Source organism: Notamacropus eugenii, chromosome 3, assembly GCF_028372415.1.
Source record: "Notamacropus eugenii isolate mMacEug1 chromosome 3, mMacEug1.pri_v2, whole genome shotgun sequence".
Taxonomy (NCBI): Eukaryota; Metazoa; Chordata; class Mammalia; order Diprotodontia; family Macropodidae; genus Notamacropus; species Notamacropus eugenii.
In genome coordinates this window covers 422,140,675-422,162,444 of record NC_092874.1, presented here as the reverse complement: position 1 = coordinate 422,162,444, position 21,770 = coordinate 422,140,675, and the positions used below count along the sequence as shown (strand labels likewise).

General features: G+C 35.2%; 1 protein-coding gene across 6 annotated transcripts in view; it reads right to left on the bottom strand.

The window, feature by feature from the left end:
* Nucleotides 1–21,770, bottom strand: part of FAM120A (family with sequence similarity 120 member A) — a 140,597-nt gene that overhangs the window by 24,094 nt on the left and 94,733 nt on the right. For all 6 annotated transcript variants that reach the window (XM_072598225.1, XM_072598223.1, XM_072598228.1 and 3 more), the window contains 2 exons: nucleotides 17,080–17,329; nucleotides 2,430–2,544 (listed from right to left, as the gene is read on the bottom strand). In XM_072598225.1, coding sequence (XP_072454326.1) covers nucleotides 2,430–2,544; nucleotides 17,080–17,329 — 365 coding nt within the window. The remainder of the gene's footprint in view (nucleotides 1–2,429; nucleotides 2,545–17,079; nucleotides 17,330–21,770) is intronic.

The window sequence follows — 21,770 nt, the reverse complement described above, 5'->3', positions numbered from 1 at the left end:
TGGAACTGAGTCTGCAGATGAAGAATCAGGGGGAAAAAATGCTCTGGTGCTAAGATCTCCAAAGCAAAATATTAAAAAGGTAATAGTGCATATGTCCATCCAGAAATGGAAAGATGGAATATAAGATGAGCTAGTAATAAAAACTTGATGGCAAATAAGACTTAGTGGGCATACCTGATACCCGGTGATCTGATTTTCAGAACTGGAATGTCAATACTGATGTAAAAATCTATATAAGAGAAATAGGAAGGAAGTAGAGGTGGAGGGGTTGTACCACACTACAATTAAAATATTTACAATACCACTACCATGCAATATGAAAATGAAAGTGGTGGTGGGGTAATAGTCTGGGCAGGAACTCAAGGAATGAACTACAGTTAGCATCTGATTCAGACCAGGTGAAACCAAAGGAAAGCCAAAGATACTTCAATATATTAAAAAAGGTTCTTCCATACAAAAATTTCTTCTACAAAATGAAGAAAATAGAGACTTCTTTTTCAAGGGAGCCCAAACCTGTGAATTCACTAGCATAAGCCACTCCTAGTGAAAAAACTTCCTCTGCCAATGCAGAGTGGCCTTTGTCAGCAACTTCTGGCTTTAAAGAGTTGCCTGAGGAAGTAAGAGTTTAAATGACTTGCCCAGGGTCACCTAGACAGCATGTGTGAGAAAAGAGACTTGAATTTAGGAACTGAGGACACCAAACCCAGCTCACCATCCATTACGCTACATGTGATTTCTCTTGGAGTTTCTATGTTTAGGACATCACCTGAGCTGGAACAGAGTCTAGAGAGCAAGATGGATCAACATCAAAGTACTACATTTAAGAAACAGTGAGGAAAAGTTAAGAAACTTAGCTGAACCTCAAATAAGGGAGATAGAAGAATCTACAAAAGAACTTAAAAAGCCAAAGGGTTACTTTGGAAAAAAATCTTTATTAGAAAAGAATGGGGGGGAAATGCCAATGTACATTCTTGAGCTGTGGCTCAGAAGGTAAGTTCCTTTAGGGTTGTGCATTCCGCACCAAGCACTGGGTCCAAGCACACAGCAGATACTTCAGGGTTTGTTACTGAAACTCTGCTTGGGAGAATACAAAATAGGGGAAATGACTGAGAAAACAACAAATAGCAGAAAAGCTCATTAAGCTAAAAATATCAGAATGCTAAACTTTTAATTCATTCTCTTAAAAATAAACTCTGTTACAAGGGAAAAAGGGAAAGCTCTATGGATGGGGAAGGGAAAGAGATTATTTGGAAGTGAATGGAATGTTAAAAAGGCATCATTTAAAATATCTATATACCTATGTAAGAAAAGGAAGATTTACTGAGAACTCTCAATAAAGGCAAAGATTCAGAAAACAAGATTTTGTCAGCGATAACTCAAATTCATATAGCACTTAAAAGTTTACAAAGAACTTTTTCTTGACAACTACTCTGTGATGAAGGTAAGCACAGTTAATGATAATTAATGTATTGAAAAATATACAAAGAATGGTGCTACTGTATTAAATAGTAGCAAATAGAGGAAACTACAAGTGATCAAACCAATGAAGGAACAGAAGTAATTAGAATGAAAAGCTCAAAGGCTAAATAATGCTAAATAAAATGCACAACGTTGATCCCTCCCTTCCCCTGGCCTCTAATTATCCCACAACCCGACTACAACACACAAGTGGGTAGGAAGATCTGCTATCACCATCAAGGGGCATCCTCTTCCTTTGTTTTTTCCTTCTCCAAAGGTTCTTGAACGTTCATATGGGTTGAATGAGATTGATATCAATAACTACACTTCTCCAAATCAATGGATAATTACAAAGCCTACCATCTGCCCTACCTCTAAAACCTGTGGTCACCAGTATGTAACCTGCAGTAGGCCTTGCCAATAGCCCCACCATTGAACCACAGGACTTCATGTCTTTCCATCTGCCCTGAAGCTGTTCTTCCTTTTACGTGCTGTTTCCCCCATTAAGGGAGCAAGAACTGTCTTCATTTTCTTCCATTTATATCCCCAACACCTACCACAGCACTCAGCACATAGTAAATGCTTAACAAAAGGTCATTAATTCATTCACTTGAATAGGAATAATGGGACAAGCTATGTAAAAGAAAATTCAGGCAAGATGGAGGGGAAAGAAGACCAAACTAGGCTTTGGAATGATCTCCTAAAATAAAGAATTTAAGCCCAATCTCTGTGAAAACCCAACAAAAATGTTAAATATGGGAAAATTTATAACATAATAAAGGTAAACTACAAAGAAGAATGTGTATTTCTAATTCAACTGATAGGAACCCATAACTAGGAAGGAATGTTATTTATGCAAGCCACTCTATCTACATTATTAGAATTACAGATGTGCTACAGAATTGTTGTCCTCTGATAATCAAATTACAAGAAAGGCTTCCCAAGACAATTACGTTACGTTTACTCTTTACCTTGAGTTCCTGTAGCTGATCAGGCTCATAAAGTTTGGGAGACAATGCTTGAGCCAGGAAGGCATCAAGTTCCTGGCGACGCAGTATCCGTACTCCTGGCCACTGCACCATATACCTAGAGTAAAGTTAAGGTGACAAGAAAAGGAATTGTTATTGATGGGAGAAATGTAAATTAAAGCAATTCTGGGATACTACCTCATACCTATTAGAATGGCTAATAGAACAGAAAAGGAAATGACAAATGTTGGAGGGGATATGGGAAAAAGGAGGCATCAGTGTACTATTCATGGAGTTGTGAACTGATTCAACCACTCTGCAGAGTAATTTGGAGCTACGTCCAAAGGACTATAAAACCATGAAACCCTTTGATTTTAGCAGGACCACTACCAAATCTTTATCACAAAAGGCAGACATAATAAACAAAAAGGAAAATGGTCTTTATGTACAAAAAAATATATAGCAGCTCTTTTCTGGGGGCAAAGAATTAGAAAGTGAGAGGATGCCCATCAATTGGGGAATGAACAAGTTGTGATAAGTGATTATGATGGAATACTATTGTACTATAAAAAAGATGAGGAGGATGCTCTCAGACAAACCTGGAAAGCTTGTATGGGCTGATGCAAAGTGAAATGTACTGGATACAAAGTAACAGCAGTACTGTAAGACGATCAGCTGTGAATGACTTAGCTACTCTCAGCAGTACAAATGATCCAAGACAGCTCTGAACGACTTACGATTAAAAATGTTATCCCATCCCCAGAGAATGAACTAATGGTGTCTGAATACAGATTGAAGCATACTTTTTTAAACTTTCTCTGTTTTTCTTGAGTTTATTTTAGTCTGCCTTTCCTTTCACAACACAACTATTATGCTTATGCTTTGTATGACTAAATGTGTGTAATCTAAATTGAAAAGTTTGCCTTCTCAGTGGAGGGTGAGGAGGAGAGAGGAAGGGAGAGAACTGGTTTTAAAAACAAAAGCTAAACATTGTTTTTTACATATAACTGGGGGAAAACAAAAATAAATTTAAAATAAAATTAATAAATAAAATAAAATAATAAATAAAATTAAAATTCTTTTAAAAAAAGAAAAGGAATTGTTATTAAACATCTAGAATAAAATCTGATTAAAAGAACAAATCCAAACTTATTTTTTAAATACATGTTGAGATAATATAAGGAAGACATGTAGGAGAGTTTCTTATGAAAACATCTCTTAAGGCGACGTTATAAATGACTGCCAACATAATTATCACTTGAGTGGATGAGGACGTTTTAGGAAAACAAAAATAGCAAAAATATTTACTCCCCATTAGTATCCCTTTTCCTTCACTGTTATATGGTGGTATTCGAATCACTCATTTACTTCAGAGTATAACAAAAATAAAAAGTAGACTTCAGCTTAATATAAAACAGAACTTGAACAATTTGAGTTGTCCAAGAATGGCACAGACTGCCTTAGGAAGTGGTACCAGTCAGGACTATTTGAAGAATAGTTTCCAAGAGAGAAATAAGACTAGAGGGTCTGTAACGGTCCTTCCAAATATTTAAAATATTTCCCTTACAATGGTGGTAAGTGACAAAATTAAGATTATATATTGACCAACTATAGAGTTCAGTTATAAACCATTTCTGTTTACTGGCTACCCTTAATACCAAGTATTCCTAGCTACGGTTGGGGGTAGATGATCAGGGACTGAAACTAATTTTAGTGCAACTGTAATTAGGAAGGTAAATATGTTGTGAAACACTGTATCACTGCTAAACGCTCCATATTGTTCCATAATGTACTTGTTGATTCTAAGATCTAAAGGTTTTTTTTTGGCTCTCCTCTGTCTACACAGGGTCTCAAGGTTTCGTTTTGTTATAAAACTCACAGCATAGCATTATTCTTTGCAATGCACATTCACAAGCACACTACAGAGGTCTGAGGAACATGCAATTGCACATTCAAGTCCATAAGTGTGGTTTGAGAATTACTACCCTATCAAACTTAAATAGAAACAAGGGCCACTAAACTGTATGTAAGGAACAAACCCTGTGGACGTCGTATTAATTTATAAAACCATATATTAATATTATCTGTTTTACTGTATTTTTGTTTACTTTGTTAGCATTTCCCAATTACAATTTAATCTGATTCAGCAGCACTCAGGAATGTTGTGGGTTGCATGTGGTCCATGGGCAGTGTGTTAGATAGCTCTATCCTAAACCAATGCCTAGAGTCTAGAGTCTCAGACAATCAACATTTACAAAAGGGGGTGAATTGGATTTAGGAAATATCAGAATCTGTTACTTGTTACCTGGACTTCTAGTATCCTAATCAGAGAGAGAGCAAGGTCAGCTTTTTCAGTAGGCCACTGCCTATACAGCATGATTTAAAGCAATGGTGTGAAGTTCAAACAGAAAATGGAACCTAGTGGCTGTATATTGACACAAATAAACATTATCTATATTGTATTTCTTTTGTTAAACATTTCTCACTTACATTGTAATCTCATTCAGGTAGTGCTACATTCTCTCACTGACTTCATTAACTCCCATGGGAGTTAACGTTAATTCCTGCAGATGACTAGACTCTACGCTCCTCCTTTATTCAATTTCACTTACTGTTTGTGAAATTTTTTGTCATCTCTCAATACATCAAACTATATCTCATCTATAATATCCTAGCTCTCCATTCCCCAAACCACTAACCTAGTTCGGGTCCTTGTCATGTTGGACTGGACTAGTGCCACAGACTTATGATTGGGCTTCCTGCCTCAAATCTCTTAAATCTGTTTTCCCCACAGACATCAACACAGCGTTCTAAAAGCTTAAGTCTGACCACATCATTCCTAAGAACATTCTAGCGGCTCTCTACTGCTGCTATGATAAAATAGAAACTCCTTTGCCTTAAAGCCCTTCACAATCTGATGCCAACTTGCATTTTCAAGCTTATTGCATGTCATATTTCTTCCACATATTTTACATTATAAGCAAACTGGTCAACTTCACCAAGCACTTATTCAATGCCTATATTCCAGGAACTGGAAATTGATTCAAAGAAAAGAATGGACAATATCTGCCCTCAAGGAGTTCATATTTTGTTGGAGGAAGATAAGAAAATAATATCTACAACACGGTACCTGGCATACCCCCCCCCTTTGACTCTTAGAAGGTTTTGGCCCCCTTTAAGGCTTAGGTCAAATACTACCTACTACCTTTCCTGATGCCTCAGCTACTACAGCCATCCCTCAAAGTACCTACATTGGTTTTTAATATGCTTTTGTATTTAATAACACGTGTAAGTATTAGGGGCAGCTTGGTAGCACAGTGGATCAAGTATAGTGTCTGGAGTCAGGAAGATGAAATCAAATCTGGTCTCAGATACTTAATAGCTGTGTGACTCTGGCCAAGTCACTTAACCCTGTTTGCCTTAGTTTACTCATCTATAAAATAAGCTGGAGAAGGAAATGGCAAACCACTCCAGTATCTTTGCCAAGAAAACCTCAAATGGGGTCATGAAGAGTCAGATATGACTGAACAGTAAGTATTGCTTCCCCTTGACAAAAGACAAGCTGCTTGAAGGCAGAAAAATGCCGATTTTATATTCGTATCTCGTTTAGCACAATGCCTAGCACTTAATAAGCATTTCCTGATAGGTGGATCTCTACTCCTTTTGTTATATATAAACTGAAAGGGAATTATATTATCATTTTTGATTATCAAAATTAACAAGCATTTACTAAGTACTATACAATGTACTAGGTGAAAAAATGAAAAAGCATTACATTAGGAAGTTTCTAATAGTCCTTGCCAATTTTGAAAAAAAGTTTCTAATTTCTGAATTGCTATGCATATTTCTTAACCTTCCTCTATTCTTGAGGAAAAATAAGATAACCTGCATAATTTATCACCGGAATGAAGGCCAACTACTAGTAAGCAAACAGTAAGTACTTTTTGTGTGCTGAGATGAGTATTTTTGTTTTTTTTTGTAAAAGTGTACTTCATTTTCAAAAACTTGTCAGCAGCTTTTAATACATTAAGACCAAAACAAAGAAGGAGAGCTTTCACTACCATGCTTTAGAGCTGGTGTGCTAAAGATCGTCATCTAGTCCAATCCTCCATTTATTTTTGTAAATATTATTTTCAGTTTTAAATTCTCCCCTTCTTACCTCTCCCTCACCACCCACTGAGAAAGCAGGAAAAACAAAACCTGCTAGATATATGGTGAAAATTCTTGCATTAGCAATGTCAGGAAAAAAAAAACTATCCTAATTCGCAGTTTTGAGTTGAACTCATTATTATTTGGAGGTGGAAAACATGTTATAACATGAGTCTTCTGGAACTGGAGTTGGTCTACATTGTTTGTCGTCATAATATTGTTGTTACCATATACAGTGTTGTACTGGTTCTGATCACTTCACTTTTTATCAGTCCATACAAGTCTTTCCAGATTCCTCTGAAACCATTTCCTTCATCATTTCTTAGGGTACAATACTATTCCACCACACTCATAGACCATAACCATAACCTCTAGTCATTTCCTAGTTGAGAAGCATCCCTTCAGTTTTTAATTCTTTACTATGACAAAAGAGCTGTTAAAAATATTTTTGTATACATAAGTTTTTTTCCCTCTTTATTTAGTATCCTTGAAGTAAACACCCAGCATCATTTAAATTACTTTAAAGACATATTTCCAAATTACTTTCCAGAATAGCTGGATTAGTATACAGCTGGACCAAGAGTGGGCTGATGTACCTGTTTTCCCACCATTCCTTTAGTATTTATTTTCTTTTATTGCCAACTTTGCCAATCTAAACGTGAAATATTTTAATTTGCATTTATCTAATTATTAGTGATTTAGATAATTGTTTTCTTATTGCCATATAAAACTTGGATTACATCCCCCAAAAACTCCCTGCTCACATCCTTTGACCATATGTCAATTGGAAAATGGCTCTTATTAATTTAACTTACTTCTCTATATGTGTATTAGAAATCAGACCTTTATCCATAAAACTTGCGACAAAGATTATTTCCCCAATTTCCTGCTTCTCTTATCATTTTAGCTGACATTGGCTTTGTTTGTTCAAAAGTTTTTTAATTTGATGTACTCAAAAGTGTACATTTTACCTCCTAAGAACCTTTTTGTTCTTCATTTGGTCATGAACTCTTCCCCCAACTATAGATCTCAGAGGTAATTTCTTCCTTATGTCTCCAATTTGTCTATGATGTGAGCTTATATGTCTATCATGTACTCATATCTGGGAGATAGGTACATGGTATAAGATATTGGTCTATGACTAGTTTTTGCCAGACAAGCTTTCTGATTTTCCATAAAGATTTTGCTAAATAGAGGTTCTGTCTAACAGATGGGACCTGAGGGCTGGTCAAACAGTAGGCTACTATTTTTATTTGCTTCTGGATATTGTATACCCAATCTTACCAACTGATGAACTTCTTTATTTCTTACCAAGTACCAAACTGTTTTTTTCCCTAGCTCTATCAAGTAATTCTTTCCTAATTTATTTGCAATGTCACAGTAAATAAATCTGGATAGTATCATCAGTATTGTCATATTAGCTTGGCTGACTCATGAGCAATTATTAGGATTTCTCCAATTATTTAATGTCTTTATTTTTTGTATAAAAAATGTTTTCTAATTGTGTTTCTTTAGTGCTTGTGTGTCTTTAAAGGTAAGCTCCCAAGTATTTTATAAAGTCTTTAGTTATTTTAGATGGAATTTCAATTTCTTTTTACAGGATTGTGTTGGTAATATACAGAAATGCAGGTGATTTATATGAATTTATTTTATAACTTGCAACATTCCTGGTTATTGTTTTTAATGTTTTTCTTTAAGAGTTCTACAAAATCATAATATGGCCTGTGAAAATTATATTTTTATTTCCCCTCTGCCTATATTCATTCCTTCAATTTTCTTTTTTTATTCCTATACTTAACATTGCTAGCACTGAATTAAATAGTAATGTTGGTAATGGATACCTTTGTTTTTCCCCTGATCTTACTGAAAAGTACTCTAACTCAAGCCCATTACAATAACTTTGGCTGTTGGTTTTTAGATATATACTGCTTGCTATTTTATGGAAAGCTCTGCTAATTCCTTTGTATTGTACTGCCTTAAACAGGAATAGTTATGGTAGATAAGTGGTATAGTGGATAAAGCACCAGGTTTGGAATCAGGAAGACTCATCATTGCCATAAATTCAAATCTAGGCTTGGGCACTTACCAGTTGTGAGCCTTGGCAAGTCACTTAATCCTGTTTGCCTCAGTTTCTTATCTGTAAAATGAGTTGGAGAAGGAAGTGGCAAACTACTACAGTATCTTTGCCAAGAGAATGACAAATGGAGTCATGATGACTTGGACATGACTAAAAATGATTTAATAATAGCAAAACAGGAATAGGTGTTATACCTTGTCAAAGGATTTTTCTGCATCTACTGAAATCGTCTTAAGGCTTTTAAAAATTAATACAGCCAATTACATTTATAATTTTCCTAATATTTATTTTTCTAAGATGGAATTATGCAGGTATGTTCTTCTTCATTTTATTATTTATATATAATATATAAACATACATCTAAATAATACACATTATTTATTACAATTCTTTAAATTATTCAATTTACACATTTCTAAATATCCATTTAGATTGTCAGTCTTACTTAACAATATAGTTGGGCAAAAAAGCGATTATTAATTTCTTTTATTTCTTTTTCATTGGTTAATTCACTTTGCTCATTTCTGAGATTAGCCATTTGATTTTCTTTCTTTTTAAAAATCAAGTTAGCTGATGGTTTATCTATTTTATTGTTTTGCATTTCTTAAGCTCCTGGAATTACTAATTCAAAGGGTTTACTGCTTTCAATTTTGTTCGTTTCTTCTTTGATTTTCAGTATTTCTATTTTGGTGTTTAATGAGGGATTTTTAATTTGTTGGCTTTCTTTTTAGTTACATAACCATTTCATTTACCTGTTCTTTTCTCTCTTTTAATCATGACACTGCTTATGTTATTTCTCCTTTAAGTACTGCTTTGGCTATATCTGCTAAATTTTGGTACTGCTGTCATAATCCATGGGAACAGTGGATAGAGAGCACTGGTCCTGGAATCAGGAAGATCCACATTCAAATTCTGCCACAGACACTTGCTAGGCATGCGAGCCTGGGCAAATCACTTAACCTCTACTTGGCTCAACTTCCTCAGCTATAAAATGGGGAGTTGTTGTGGGAAATCAAATGAGATGATATTTGTAAAGCATTTAGCCCAGGGCCTCACACATAGTAGCCATTATATAAATGCTTATTCCCTCCTCACCCCCAATCTTTATAGAAATGATCACTTCCCTAACCCTAAATGCACTCCGATTCACCATTTCAGAATAAAGTTATTCCATTTTAAATTTTTAATCCTTGCTTTCAAGGCCTTTAATATCATTTTACTGCATTATGGTCAGTAAAAGATGCATTTAATATTTCTGCTTTTGTACATTTGTTTGTAATGTTTTTATGCCTTACTAATACCCAATTTTTATAAAGCTATCATATGCAACTAAGCATAGATATATTCATTTTTGTTCTCCTTCAATATAATCTAGAAATTTATCATATCTAACTTTTCCAAAATTCTATTCAGACCCATCATTTCTCTTTCATTTATTTTTTGGTTATATTTGTCTAGGTCTGAGAAAGGGTAAACTGAGGTTCCCCTACTGATATAGTTTTACTATCTCCCCCTGTAACTCATTTGACTTTTCCTTTAAGAATTCAGATGCTATGTCTTTTGATGCATATTTTTGGTATTGATTTAATTCAATGTCTATGGTATCTTTTGTAAAAATGCAGTTTCCCTGTTTTATTTCTTTTTTTTTTTAATGTTGTACAATCACTACCATAAAACTTAGATTCCCACTCCCACCTACTCCCCCATCACCCCCTTCTCTCCCCAAGACGGCACACAATTCTATATAGGATCTACGTATACTTTCCTATTGAATACGTTTTCATTATAGTCATGCTGTGTAGACAAACTAAAATAAATGGAAGAAATCATATAAGGAATCAAAACATAACACACACACACACACACACACACAAACACGACCTGCTACATTCTGCGAATGAATTCCATAGTTCTTTCTCTGAGTGTGGAAGGCATTTTGCCTTAGAGGACCATTGGGAATTTTTTTTTTTTAAAGTTCTTGCGTTGTTAGGAAGTTCCAAGGCTACCAGAAAAAACTCTCGCACACTGTAGTCATTGCTGTGCACAAAGTTCTCCTGGTTCTGCTCCTTTTGCTCAGCATCAGATCATGTAAGTCCTTCCAGGCCTCTCTGAAGTCTTTTTGTTCATCATTTCTTATGGCACAATAGTACTCCATTACATTAATATACCACAATTTATTCAGCCATTCCCCAGTTGAAGGGCCCTGTTTTATTTCTTGAAATTAGGTTTATTTATGCTACTTCTTTTGCTGGGAGCTTGACTGCTATTCCTACCCTTTAAGCTTCAGCTGCAGCATAAAAGATTCTGCTCCAATCATCTTCCTCATAAACAACTTACTAATGGTTTTTGCTTTCTAATCTATTCTACTATCCTCTTCTGTTTTATGAGTGAATCCATGTCATTTGTCTTCAGTTATGATTGATTATTTCTCTCCATCCTATTTTCTAATACTTTTTTTCCCCCAATCCCTCTTTAAGAGTTTGTTTTGCTGATGACTAATCCCTCCCTAAATCTACCCTCCTTTTTATTCCTTATCTTTCTTTTAGCCTCTTTCCCTCCTGATTCTGTTAGATAAAACGCATCCTTTGCCCAATTGTATGTATATCTGTACTCTTCTCTCCTGTGCCTAATTCAGATGAGAGTGAGGTTCCAGTGTCACTCAATCCCTACCCTCCACTCCCACCTCTCTGTGTAGAATTCTATTTGCACATCCTATTTATGAGATGATTTTCTCTATTCTTTTCCTTCTTCCCCTCAGTCTCAGTGAATGTAGTCCTCTTCCCCATCCTTTCACTTCTGAGATCATCAAAACAAAAGGATCCTCAGTGATGAGAGAGTTTTGAAGGGTTACACACATCACAGCCCCATATCAGAATTCAGTTTAACCTTGTTTAGTCCGTTATGAAAGCTCACTCATGTTTACCTTTTCATGCTCCTCTTCACTCTTGTGTTTATGTCAAAATTTCTACTCAGCTATGATCTTTTCATTAAGAACGCTTAAAATTCTTCTGTTTCGATGAAGATCTATTTTTCTGCCTGTAGGATTGTATTCAGTCTTGCTAAGTTATGCCTGCTTGTAAGTCTAGAACGTTTACCATGTGGAATATCCTGTTCCAAAGATCTGTATGCCTTTAAAGTTGTGATCACTAAAACATGCAGAATCCCTTGGTAACTGAATTCTTTCTTCCTTACTACTTTTAGCATTTCCCCCCCTTTTATATGGAAGCTCTGGATTTTGGTTATGATGTTCCTGGGAATTTTCATTTTGGAATTTCTTTTAGGAGATGATTGGTGGACTTTTTCCATTTCTGCCTTGCCCTCTCTTCAAAGAGATCTTGGCAGTGTTCTTTAATGATCTGTTGAAGTGTCTAGACTTCTTTTTTGGTCAATGGCTTTCAGGTAGTCTAACAGTTCTTAAATTACTTCTCCCTGATCTGCTTTTCAGGTTAGCTTATTTAACTTATGAGATATTTATGTACATTTATCCATTTTTTCAATTGTTTGTCTTTGTTTGAATAATTCTTATTATCTCCTGTAGTCATTTGCTTCTATTTGGTTAGTTCTAATTTTCAAGGTGCTATTTTCTTGAATAAGACTTTGTTTTGTACTGCTTGTTTCCAGCTGTTAATTTTCTTTTCCTACCTTTCTTGCATAGCTCTCATTTCTTATCCCATTTTTCCCTCTATCACTCTCTTATAATTTTTAAATCAATTTTACTTTTGAAAAAATTCTCTTCCATGAAATCTTGATGGATTTGTGTCCAAGCAGTATTTTTTTCTTTGAGGCTTTGCTTTTTGATGCTATCAAATCATTTTTTTCTTCTGAGTCTGTGCCTTTGACCTTCACTACTGTGGTAATAGCTCTTTATGGCAGGATTGCTTATTTGCTCAATTTTCCAATCTACTTTTTGACTCTGGACTCTGCATATTTCTGGGAAGAATGTCTAGCCTGAGTTTGTCTTTTTACATAATTCTGCTGCTTTCACAGCTTAGGCTGGGGGCAAGTGGAGGGGGAGGCGGGGGCAGCACACCTGACTGAAAGCTTGAAGTGCTTCCAAAGTTATAGGATCTGGGGCAAAGGTTGTTTACTGTCCTGGTCTAAGCTTTGCAAGTCTCTAATGCAGGTCTGGGTCTGTGGGCTTGTCCCCTGTTAGAAGTTTCAATAGACTACTGATTGACTCAGCCACTAGTAGCCCATAGAGAGGTTTTGTAGATCCAGAACGACTGAACTGCTGGCTCCTCTTTGGATTGGGACTCTTGTCTTGGCCATTATGCTGCAGGCTTCCAAGTTGGCCTTAAGGCTAGAACTGAGTCCCTGGCTCTGATTCTGGGATCACAGCCACATAGCTACTCTGCCTCTGAACTTATTCTTTCCTCAGTATGCAGTCAAGGCCTACTAGCGACTATTCCTCTTCCATCATCCTCACATGCAAATCGTTTTTTAGAACCTGAAATACCCTGCACTAGTCCAGCAATCCTCTGGGATCTTTTCCTACTCCATGCTCTCTTGGCTCTCTTTTCCAACATTACAAGATGCTGGAATATTCCACATGTGGAAGACCATCTTGGGCTAGAAAAATGACTCATTGTGACTTTTTCTTAGATTTCCCAATTGGAATTTGGTCTGGTATGTTTTCTAAATCTTTGTAGAGTAGGAACTAGGCTATAACACTTCTTGCTACTCCACCACCATAACTTTCCCTCCAGTCTTATTTTCCATATGAAGAAATTGATGCATAGAGATTGACTTAGCCAAGGTCACATCACACAATAAGGAGTGGGGCTAAGATTTGCACCTGTGTCTTTGATGCCAAATCTAATGCTCTTTCCACCAATCACTTGTGCTACAACATACAACATGCTCTTCACCTAGACGCTGGTGCACTAGCAGACTGTCTACTACAAACGTTCTTTGAAATGATCATTAGCTCTCCGGCCTTTTACTTCCTAACCCCTTCCCCCCAAAAAAAGTCATTTTTACACATGATTTCTGGCATACAGTTTTCCACTTTTAATTTCAAACCAGTTTATTTCCCAGGGAATTCTGAAAATTTTGCATATGCATGAAAGAACACTTTTCAGTAATCTACTTACAAAGCTCAGAATTATCTAGAAACTTATTGTGTTAAAGGCATCAACATACTTCAACCAGCAGATTCAAAACTTATACATATATCTAACACATTCCAATCCTTTGTTCCTTAGATTCTGCAAACTCTTACCTCCCTCTCTGAAATGACTTCCAAATAATACTTTCTCCACCATTGCCAGGGCCCTTATATTCTAATTTGGATTTCTTAACCATCATTCTGGATTAATTCAACAACTTTCTAACTGATCTTCCTGTCTTCCATCTCGTTCCCTTACAATTCATCTTCCTTTACTTTATCACATAAATTTTTTTTTTTCTGAAATGACTAGTAATCACCACTACAGCACTTCTGAATCAAGGCTAGGGCATCTTTGCAAAAATCACATAAAAAAACTAATTCATTCATTTTCTAAATGGTCAGCTAATTTTCTGGTAGTATCAAAACAAGATTCAGAATTAAGATGAAAATGCACTACTGCAGGCTAGACTAAAGGCCTACCCCAATCCTTCATTCTGGTGTGGAGGTAACTCTGGCTTCTGGAAGGTTCTGTTGAGTGTGAGTTCTGTTAAATCCTAACAAGCAGGAAAGGTTCTCAGTATGGGTTTGTTATACAAGGAGCAGCTTAGCTAAGTTTGGAGAAGCTCATGACCTGAAGGTTGACCACCAAGAGATGGAAGTAGGTTTTTTAAAAATGTCAGTTGAGAGAGTATCCACTGCTGAAGACAGATTTTGTGTCCAGTACTGAAGAAGTCTTGGCCAGATGACAATCCCTTGGAGAGCTAGGACTATCTTATTCATCTTTATATTTCTATCAATGTCTACCAAAATGCTTAACAAATGCCTAGTGAATACTCAAAGACTAAGAGTAATGTTTCAATAAATCAGATTTATTTTTGCTGTATTTTAAAGAGGAAAAGCACACATTGAATGAAAGCTGCATTCAGAAACTTTAGCATCTCCACCCCCCAAAAAAAAACCTTTATGAGAATATGGTCAATGAATCAACAAATATTTATTAAAATCTCACTATGTGCCAGGTTAAACTTCTATACTTATGGTATCGAAAACACTTCAACAACAAGGAAGAATGACCTTACCAAGACCTTTAAAGAATGATACAGCTACGTTCAAAACCTAATACTTAAGGCAGCAAAATAAACTGATATAGTTCATAATAATCTGTGCAAATTCACTTGAAAAAGAATAGTAACCTATTACCTTCAGACTCATTTTCTACTGACTCCTAAACATTCTTGAAATTTGGTCTCCATTTCCACCACTCTATTCTATACTACAGTGACCAATCACCAAACCCAACAACCTTTTCTCACTTAGTATGTGTTCTCCTCATCATTTCTGTAGCATCTGACACTACTTAACAAGCCTTGAAAGTCTTCTTCCTGAACTGCTATGACACTAGACAGCCTGCTGAATCCTCCTCTTTTACCCCTTACATATTAGACAATTTCCCAAGGTTTGGTTTTATCTTTAACCCCAAATCTTCTTTCTTATGTCTTATTCTAGAGCAACTTAATCCATTCACAATGTTTCAACTGCTACATCACGTCAATTTCCCCTAAAGCTTTATCTTTATTTAGAGTTTATCTACTGACCTACAGACATATTTCCAAGTAGATGTCTTCTTCACTTTAACAGTTTAACATATCCAAAACTGAAATTGGGTGATCTCTAAACCTTCTCCTATTTTATCTATCTTTTAAAGTCATCTTCATTTTTCCTGTTTTTCAGTTATGGTTTGACTTCTTTCTTTTCCTTTGCACCTAACATCTAGTCAGTCCTCAAACACTGTTGATTTTTACTATTACAATCTATTGCATGTTACCTTTTTTCCATTTCTACTTCCAACGTGGTAATCTCACCTGCAACTCTTTCATCCTACCAATAGACTGACCTTAAATAAGAGCTCCAATCATATCACACCCCTCATATTTTCAATTACTCTCTAATGACAGCTTATAAAACCCCTAACTTCATGACCTGATTGACATACTAAGCCTTCAACTTACTTTTTCATTCTCATCTCCCATTATTCCCCCATATCACCAGAGGAACTAGGCAAACAGATCACACAAAACATTACATACTTTCCCAAGTCCTTTTCTTTACCCTACTTAGAAATCCCATTACCTTTATCTGCTGAAATTTTACTTAACTCTCCAGGATTTAACGCAAACACTGTTTCCTCCATGATGCTTTCTTTTGTCTGCCCCTTTATTCTACCACTCAAAAGCTGGAAATGTTTATTCTTTCTCTGAAATCTTATAGCACTTGGGTCATCAGGAGCCACAGTTGTATAGCTCTGGAATTGTTAAGATGGGACAGACTTCATCTTACAGATTACCCAAAATCCAGAAAGGTCAGAAGCCTTGTTCAGCTACACAGTTGATAAACAGCAAAGTCCAAGGCAAGGACTTAGGCCTCCTGCCTCTAAATTTCACCAATGTTCATTTAACATCTACCACATGCAGATGTACACTCTGTCAGGAACTAAGGGCAGAGAGACAAACTAAAAAAATAGTCTCCATCCTCAGAGAACTTACACTCAAGGGAGTGTGTATACAAATTCATGCAACAGCAATTCTTATGATGACCTAAGGCAGAATGCAAAAGGACAAAAAAAAATCCTCCATACTTAGGATTACAGAAATGAAGCTGAAAGTTTTATTTTCTATCATATGCATCTGTGTAGGAGTTGTTTTTCTAGCTAGATTGTAAGCTTATGACAATTCATTTCAATTGAACAAATATTTGCACCTAAATGCGAGACAATTTCTGAGGCTATAAAGATGAAAAATGACAGTCACGGGTTTCTAGTGTTAGACCTGGAAGAGGGCATGAATGTCCCACATTTTATAGGTAAGGCTTAGAGGTAACAAATTACTTACTCACTCAGTTCAAAGAGATATTAAGAGGCAGAGCTGCCCAATCTCTAAAGTCAGTGCTTTTCCCATTAGCTCAAGCAGCATCAAGGAGACTATTAAATAAGACATATAGCCAAATATGAACAATACAAGGGAGAATATATGGCAAAGGCAAAGGGTCTGGCAAAGTGCTAGGAAACATGAGAAGGGTAACATTTTGCTCTTTACCAGGGTTAAAGGAGAAAGGGTCAATGAAGCTTTCATATGGAAATTAGGCCTCCAAGAGAGCTTGAGAAGGTGGAAATCTTGCCATTAGGGCCCAGCACTGTGCCTTATACATAAGCAGATACTCCGAGGTTTGTTCAGTTAATGAAAATAACATTCTCTAAGTTTCCTAGTTCATTTAAGTTTTAGTTTAGTTTAATTGCAATAAAGTGAGTACTAAATACTAACCGTAATACACAGCAGAGCACCATAAGGTGAGTGGGCACATTAGTTGGATTGAGCATTGCTGGTGTATCTGATCTCATACAGGCCAAAAATGCTCTCATTCTTCTATTCTTATCTTCCACTGCTTTCCCCAGCCACAGTTTCTTCAGGTTAGGACAGGTCCACTCCCTGAATGCGAGTGCTTCCACCAGTTCTGGGGTTTGGGGAGATTTTCCTTTGTAAGCAGCCCATTCTTTAATTATCACTGGCGAAACTGAGGAAAGAAAAAAGCATAGAAAAGCCCCTTATAGTGTCTGTTTTGTGTACTTTAAATCTTAGCACACAAAAAACACAATAATTATTCTTAAGATACTATAAATCCTGTTAGTGACAGGAAAACCAAGTTCTAAAAAAAAATTTAAGCACTTTTTTTTGCATTTTGAGTATTATGCAATTCAAATAAATCACCTAGAGTATACTGGCAAAGGAGTATGTATTGAACAGTTAGAGGAAATATGAGTTCCTTTTCAATGGAACTATAAAACTATTTCTCCTTCAAAGACCTGCTAATGACAAGAGACATCCTAACGGACTTCTTGGTTTAATTACTTTTACCTATCAACAAGCTGATAATAGAATTTATGTACTTCAGTTTATAAAACATTGCAAAACCACCTCAGTCATGAGGAAAAGTTATTATTAATTTACAAGGTTTAATTTCTCTCTTTTTATACAGCTGCTATCTTTTTTGTAGAGTCTCATTTCCTTCCATTCCCCTACAATCAAAGGGTCTCTAAATACAGATATATAATTATTATTGTTCCATTTTTAAGGACTAGCAAGTAATAATAACTGAGTAACTGGCTCAAAACCATATAAGTGTCCAACTAGGTATACAAGTCAAGAATCTGAAATTTTAAACCAAATAGGAACAAATTAAGATAAATTAATTTCAATATACAAAATAAATTACGTTTAAAACATTTTTCAACTTTAAAAAGTAAAAGGTTTTTTGTTGACATAAGACAAAACAAAGGCTACATATACCCACAAATTTTTAAAGGGGAAGAATATTAGCAGCAATAAATAACTCATAAAAACCATACACACACACATTTCCCGACTTCCAAATTATGCACAGACATATATTAGGCCAATTATAGTACAATTAATCCATATCACTCAGAAGCAAGTTAAATCCTCAACAATTTGTGTTAATCTAAACATGTTTAAAAAATATCACCAGAAACCTCACCCAAAAAATAAGCAACTCATTTTAGTTGTATAAATAGCAAGGAAGGAGACTTTCGAAGCTAACATAAACCAGGTCAATATACAAAGGTACTAGAGTTGGTTATTATATATTAAGGAACATAATATCTCAGGCTGAAGAGAAAACATAGCATATAGTAGGCACTTAATATTTGCCTGGCTCATATTACACATTCTAATTTTAGCATCAATACATCCTACCAAAGTAATAATCACAACCCTGTGTTAGGGGAGTTCCTAAAGCAAGGACCACTACGTTAATAGATGAATCATATCAAATAAGCATTCTGAAGCATCAAGATTTTGGTAAAGGAACTAACCGATGAATGACAGCTCAATTATTATTTTAAGTACAAATGTGCAACACTATAATCTTACATAAAATGCAGTGGAGAAGAGTTAGACTTGACCCCAAAGTCTGGCCACCAGCAGAAAAAAAAATACATGGAAATCTTTAAGTCAGGCTTTTTCAAAGGTTTAAGTAACTACAGTAACAGTCATATGAATACATAGCAAGAATGATATAGCCTAATCTTAAGTCATTTCATTTTCTGATGATTAATCAATATCAGCTGCCATTTCATTTAAAACTGACCTTTTTAAAGACTGTACCAGACACAACATATAAAGAAATATTTTAGTCTTTTGCTACTATTATTTGAAAAGTTTCTTTCACCTCTGAAATTTTTTGAATACAGTCATTTAAGAAACTGTTAATTCAGGTGTAAAGGATTTGTGATCTATTTCAGTATAGGGAGTAATTATACTGATAAAATTATGGATCTTTGAGATATATAAGTATTTATGTTTTAGAAAGATTTTGAAAGAAAAATTTTAGACATTTCACATTATTTTGTCAGTATGTGAGGATGTCTGTACAAACATGTATACAGGCACACTTATAGATATTATCAATATTCAGAAAAGCCACATACAAATGAAGAAAAAAATTTACAACTTGTTCCTGCCCTTAGGCTCACAATCTAAAAATAATTTAGGGTTTGTAAACTCTAATCAGAAAATCAGGTTATCAATTTTTCTGAGTCAGGGACTATAGCATGTTCAAAAATATCAACGTAAGTATTATCTGCTAAATACAGAATATTGACTATATTTCTATCAAAGACTTTTATAAATGTGTCATCATTACATATTATGGCAAAGAAAGCAGTTTGTATTAAACTTCTTCAGAGCCTTCACATAAAGGAGGACTAAACTTTCTAGGAATATACCTATTTCAATTCTACAGGATATAAGCAGATCAAATTATATACCTTTATCCTTAACTTGTGGATTAATATATACTAGATTTTTTCCTTTGAATACTATAGTTCAGAACAGTTATGTCACAGATCTTATCAATCCCAAGGAAGCTTAGTTAAAATCTACAATTATTTTACATACCAGAGTACCCTGCTATGTTTTTTTAAGGAAACAGAAATTCCTATTTGATCTATTATTACTTCAGGCACACCATTAATTATTTTCTATTGGTTATTCTTATCCTTCCCACCCATTTATTATTTCCCAGTTGGGTTTACCATAGTAGAATGAATAATGAATGAATGATTCATTGAAATATAGTGAGAAAATAAAGTAAGTGTTAAACTGCCCATCTACTTCTAATAAATTACTCTTAGTGTAGGATAAAATGTGACTATATCCCTGTAATTTAATGCAAAGTCTTCTTTGAATCCCCTCAGGCTTTACGGGTTTTCTTTGGCTCTCAAAGGCAAGCTCCAAGAAGGATGAGGTGAAAGTCTTTTTCATGGTCCTGGGGCGTCCAAGAAAAAGTCAATTGACAGAGGACTATGAATTGATAAGTTTTATAACATTTGATGACATCACATTCACTCATTTTCACTTAATATTTTGTCAGTTTAATCTTATTGTTTCCAGACAGTGTTGTAAGGGATACTTCTATCAAAATTTCTTCAGCAGTGTGGTGCAAGAATTGCGAATTCCACTCCCACCCTCCAACTACTGTACGTTTTATACATTAAATGGTCCCTAGAGAATTTTCTGAAGATTAATGAAAAATACATATTAAGACATGGATCCCGCATTTAAGCAGTTGCTAAAATTGTTGAATTTTATTTCTTTACATTTGACAAGCTATCCCCTAAACAATGACTTAAAAAATGTAAGCTATTTTTAAAATTCTCCAAGGAAAACTTTTCAGCTTAACATCTATTCCTCTATAGCCCTTACATTAGTTTATAATCACAGACATTAGGTTTTCTTAGCATCAATTTCTCATGTTGTGTATCAGGTTGCTCTCCCCACCTCAGTTTTCAAAAATCATTAATTACAGTATTGCTTCTTTTTAAATGAAGAAAAGATAAGGGATAGCCCTGTGGTTACACTGATATAGGGAGCCCCCAGATAAGGAAACTCCCTCTGCATGTCAATACCTTTTTTGCAGTTTATAATTCAACAGCTGTGTACAGTCATCAGTAGTGATTTGTCTGGTGTCATATAACCAGTATGTATCAGGTGGGACTGGGAACCCTGGCCTTCTTGGATCTCTGAATGAATCCAGCCCTCTTCATATACCTGATTTTTTTCCTTCTGCTTTCTCTCTCACCTTCACTCCTCTCACCTTCAAAAATCATGTTAATAATGAAGGATCAATATGATTGATTGGTGTGAGAATTCCCTCCATCAATGTAATTCTCTCATAACCTAAATTCAGAATTGACTAAAATCTCAAATAAATTAATCAAATAAGTGATTTGCACCCTGTCACATAACTAGTAAGCAGGATCTAATTGCAAGTTTTTCTGAATCTAAGCACAGTACACTATCCATTATACCTTACTGTCCATGAAAATTAAAACAAAACAAAAAATAGAAACACATACACATTCTACATATATTCATCCTAGATGGAGGGGATGGTGTGGGAAAAGAGCACTAACCTGATCAGGGGACCAACAGTCTGGTTTCAATACTAATCCTCTGGGTTTGTGAGTATCTACAAAATGAGGAAGCTGGACTGTCACCTCTTTATTCCAACATTATATGACTGTGTGTCTACTGACATTTGAAGAATAAAAGACCTTTTAAAATCAATGCCATTTCTCAGTTTGTTCCCAGCAGCAAACCTATATTCTAAGCTTAAAATTAATTTTAAGAACTCTTAATCCCTGTAGCTATAAACAGTGCAAAAATATTCAAAAAAATCTTAAAACAAACAAAATAAAAACCAGGGTACTTGGTTACCAAAAACTGATAAGGCTCAAATGTTGCTTTTCTGGGTAGAGGCAGAACCTGCTGAATTGAATTGAATAACGTTGGTGTTGATGTTGGCTGTTGTTGGAAGCTTCAAAAGACCAATGTGAGGCTTCTACATTTTCCATATGTATGTTCTAAGAACTTGGACTAGTGAATTTTCCTAAGTACCATGCAATAAGTTATATTGTGTGCTACAAAAAAATTCA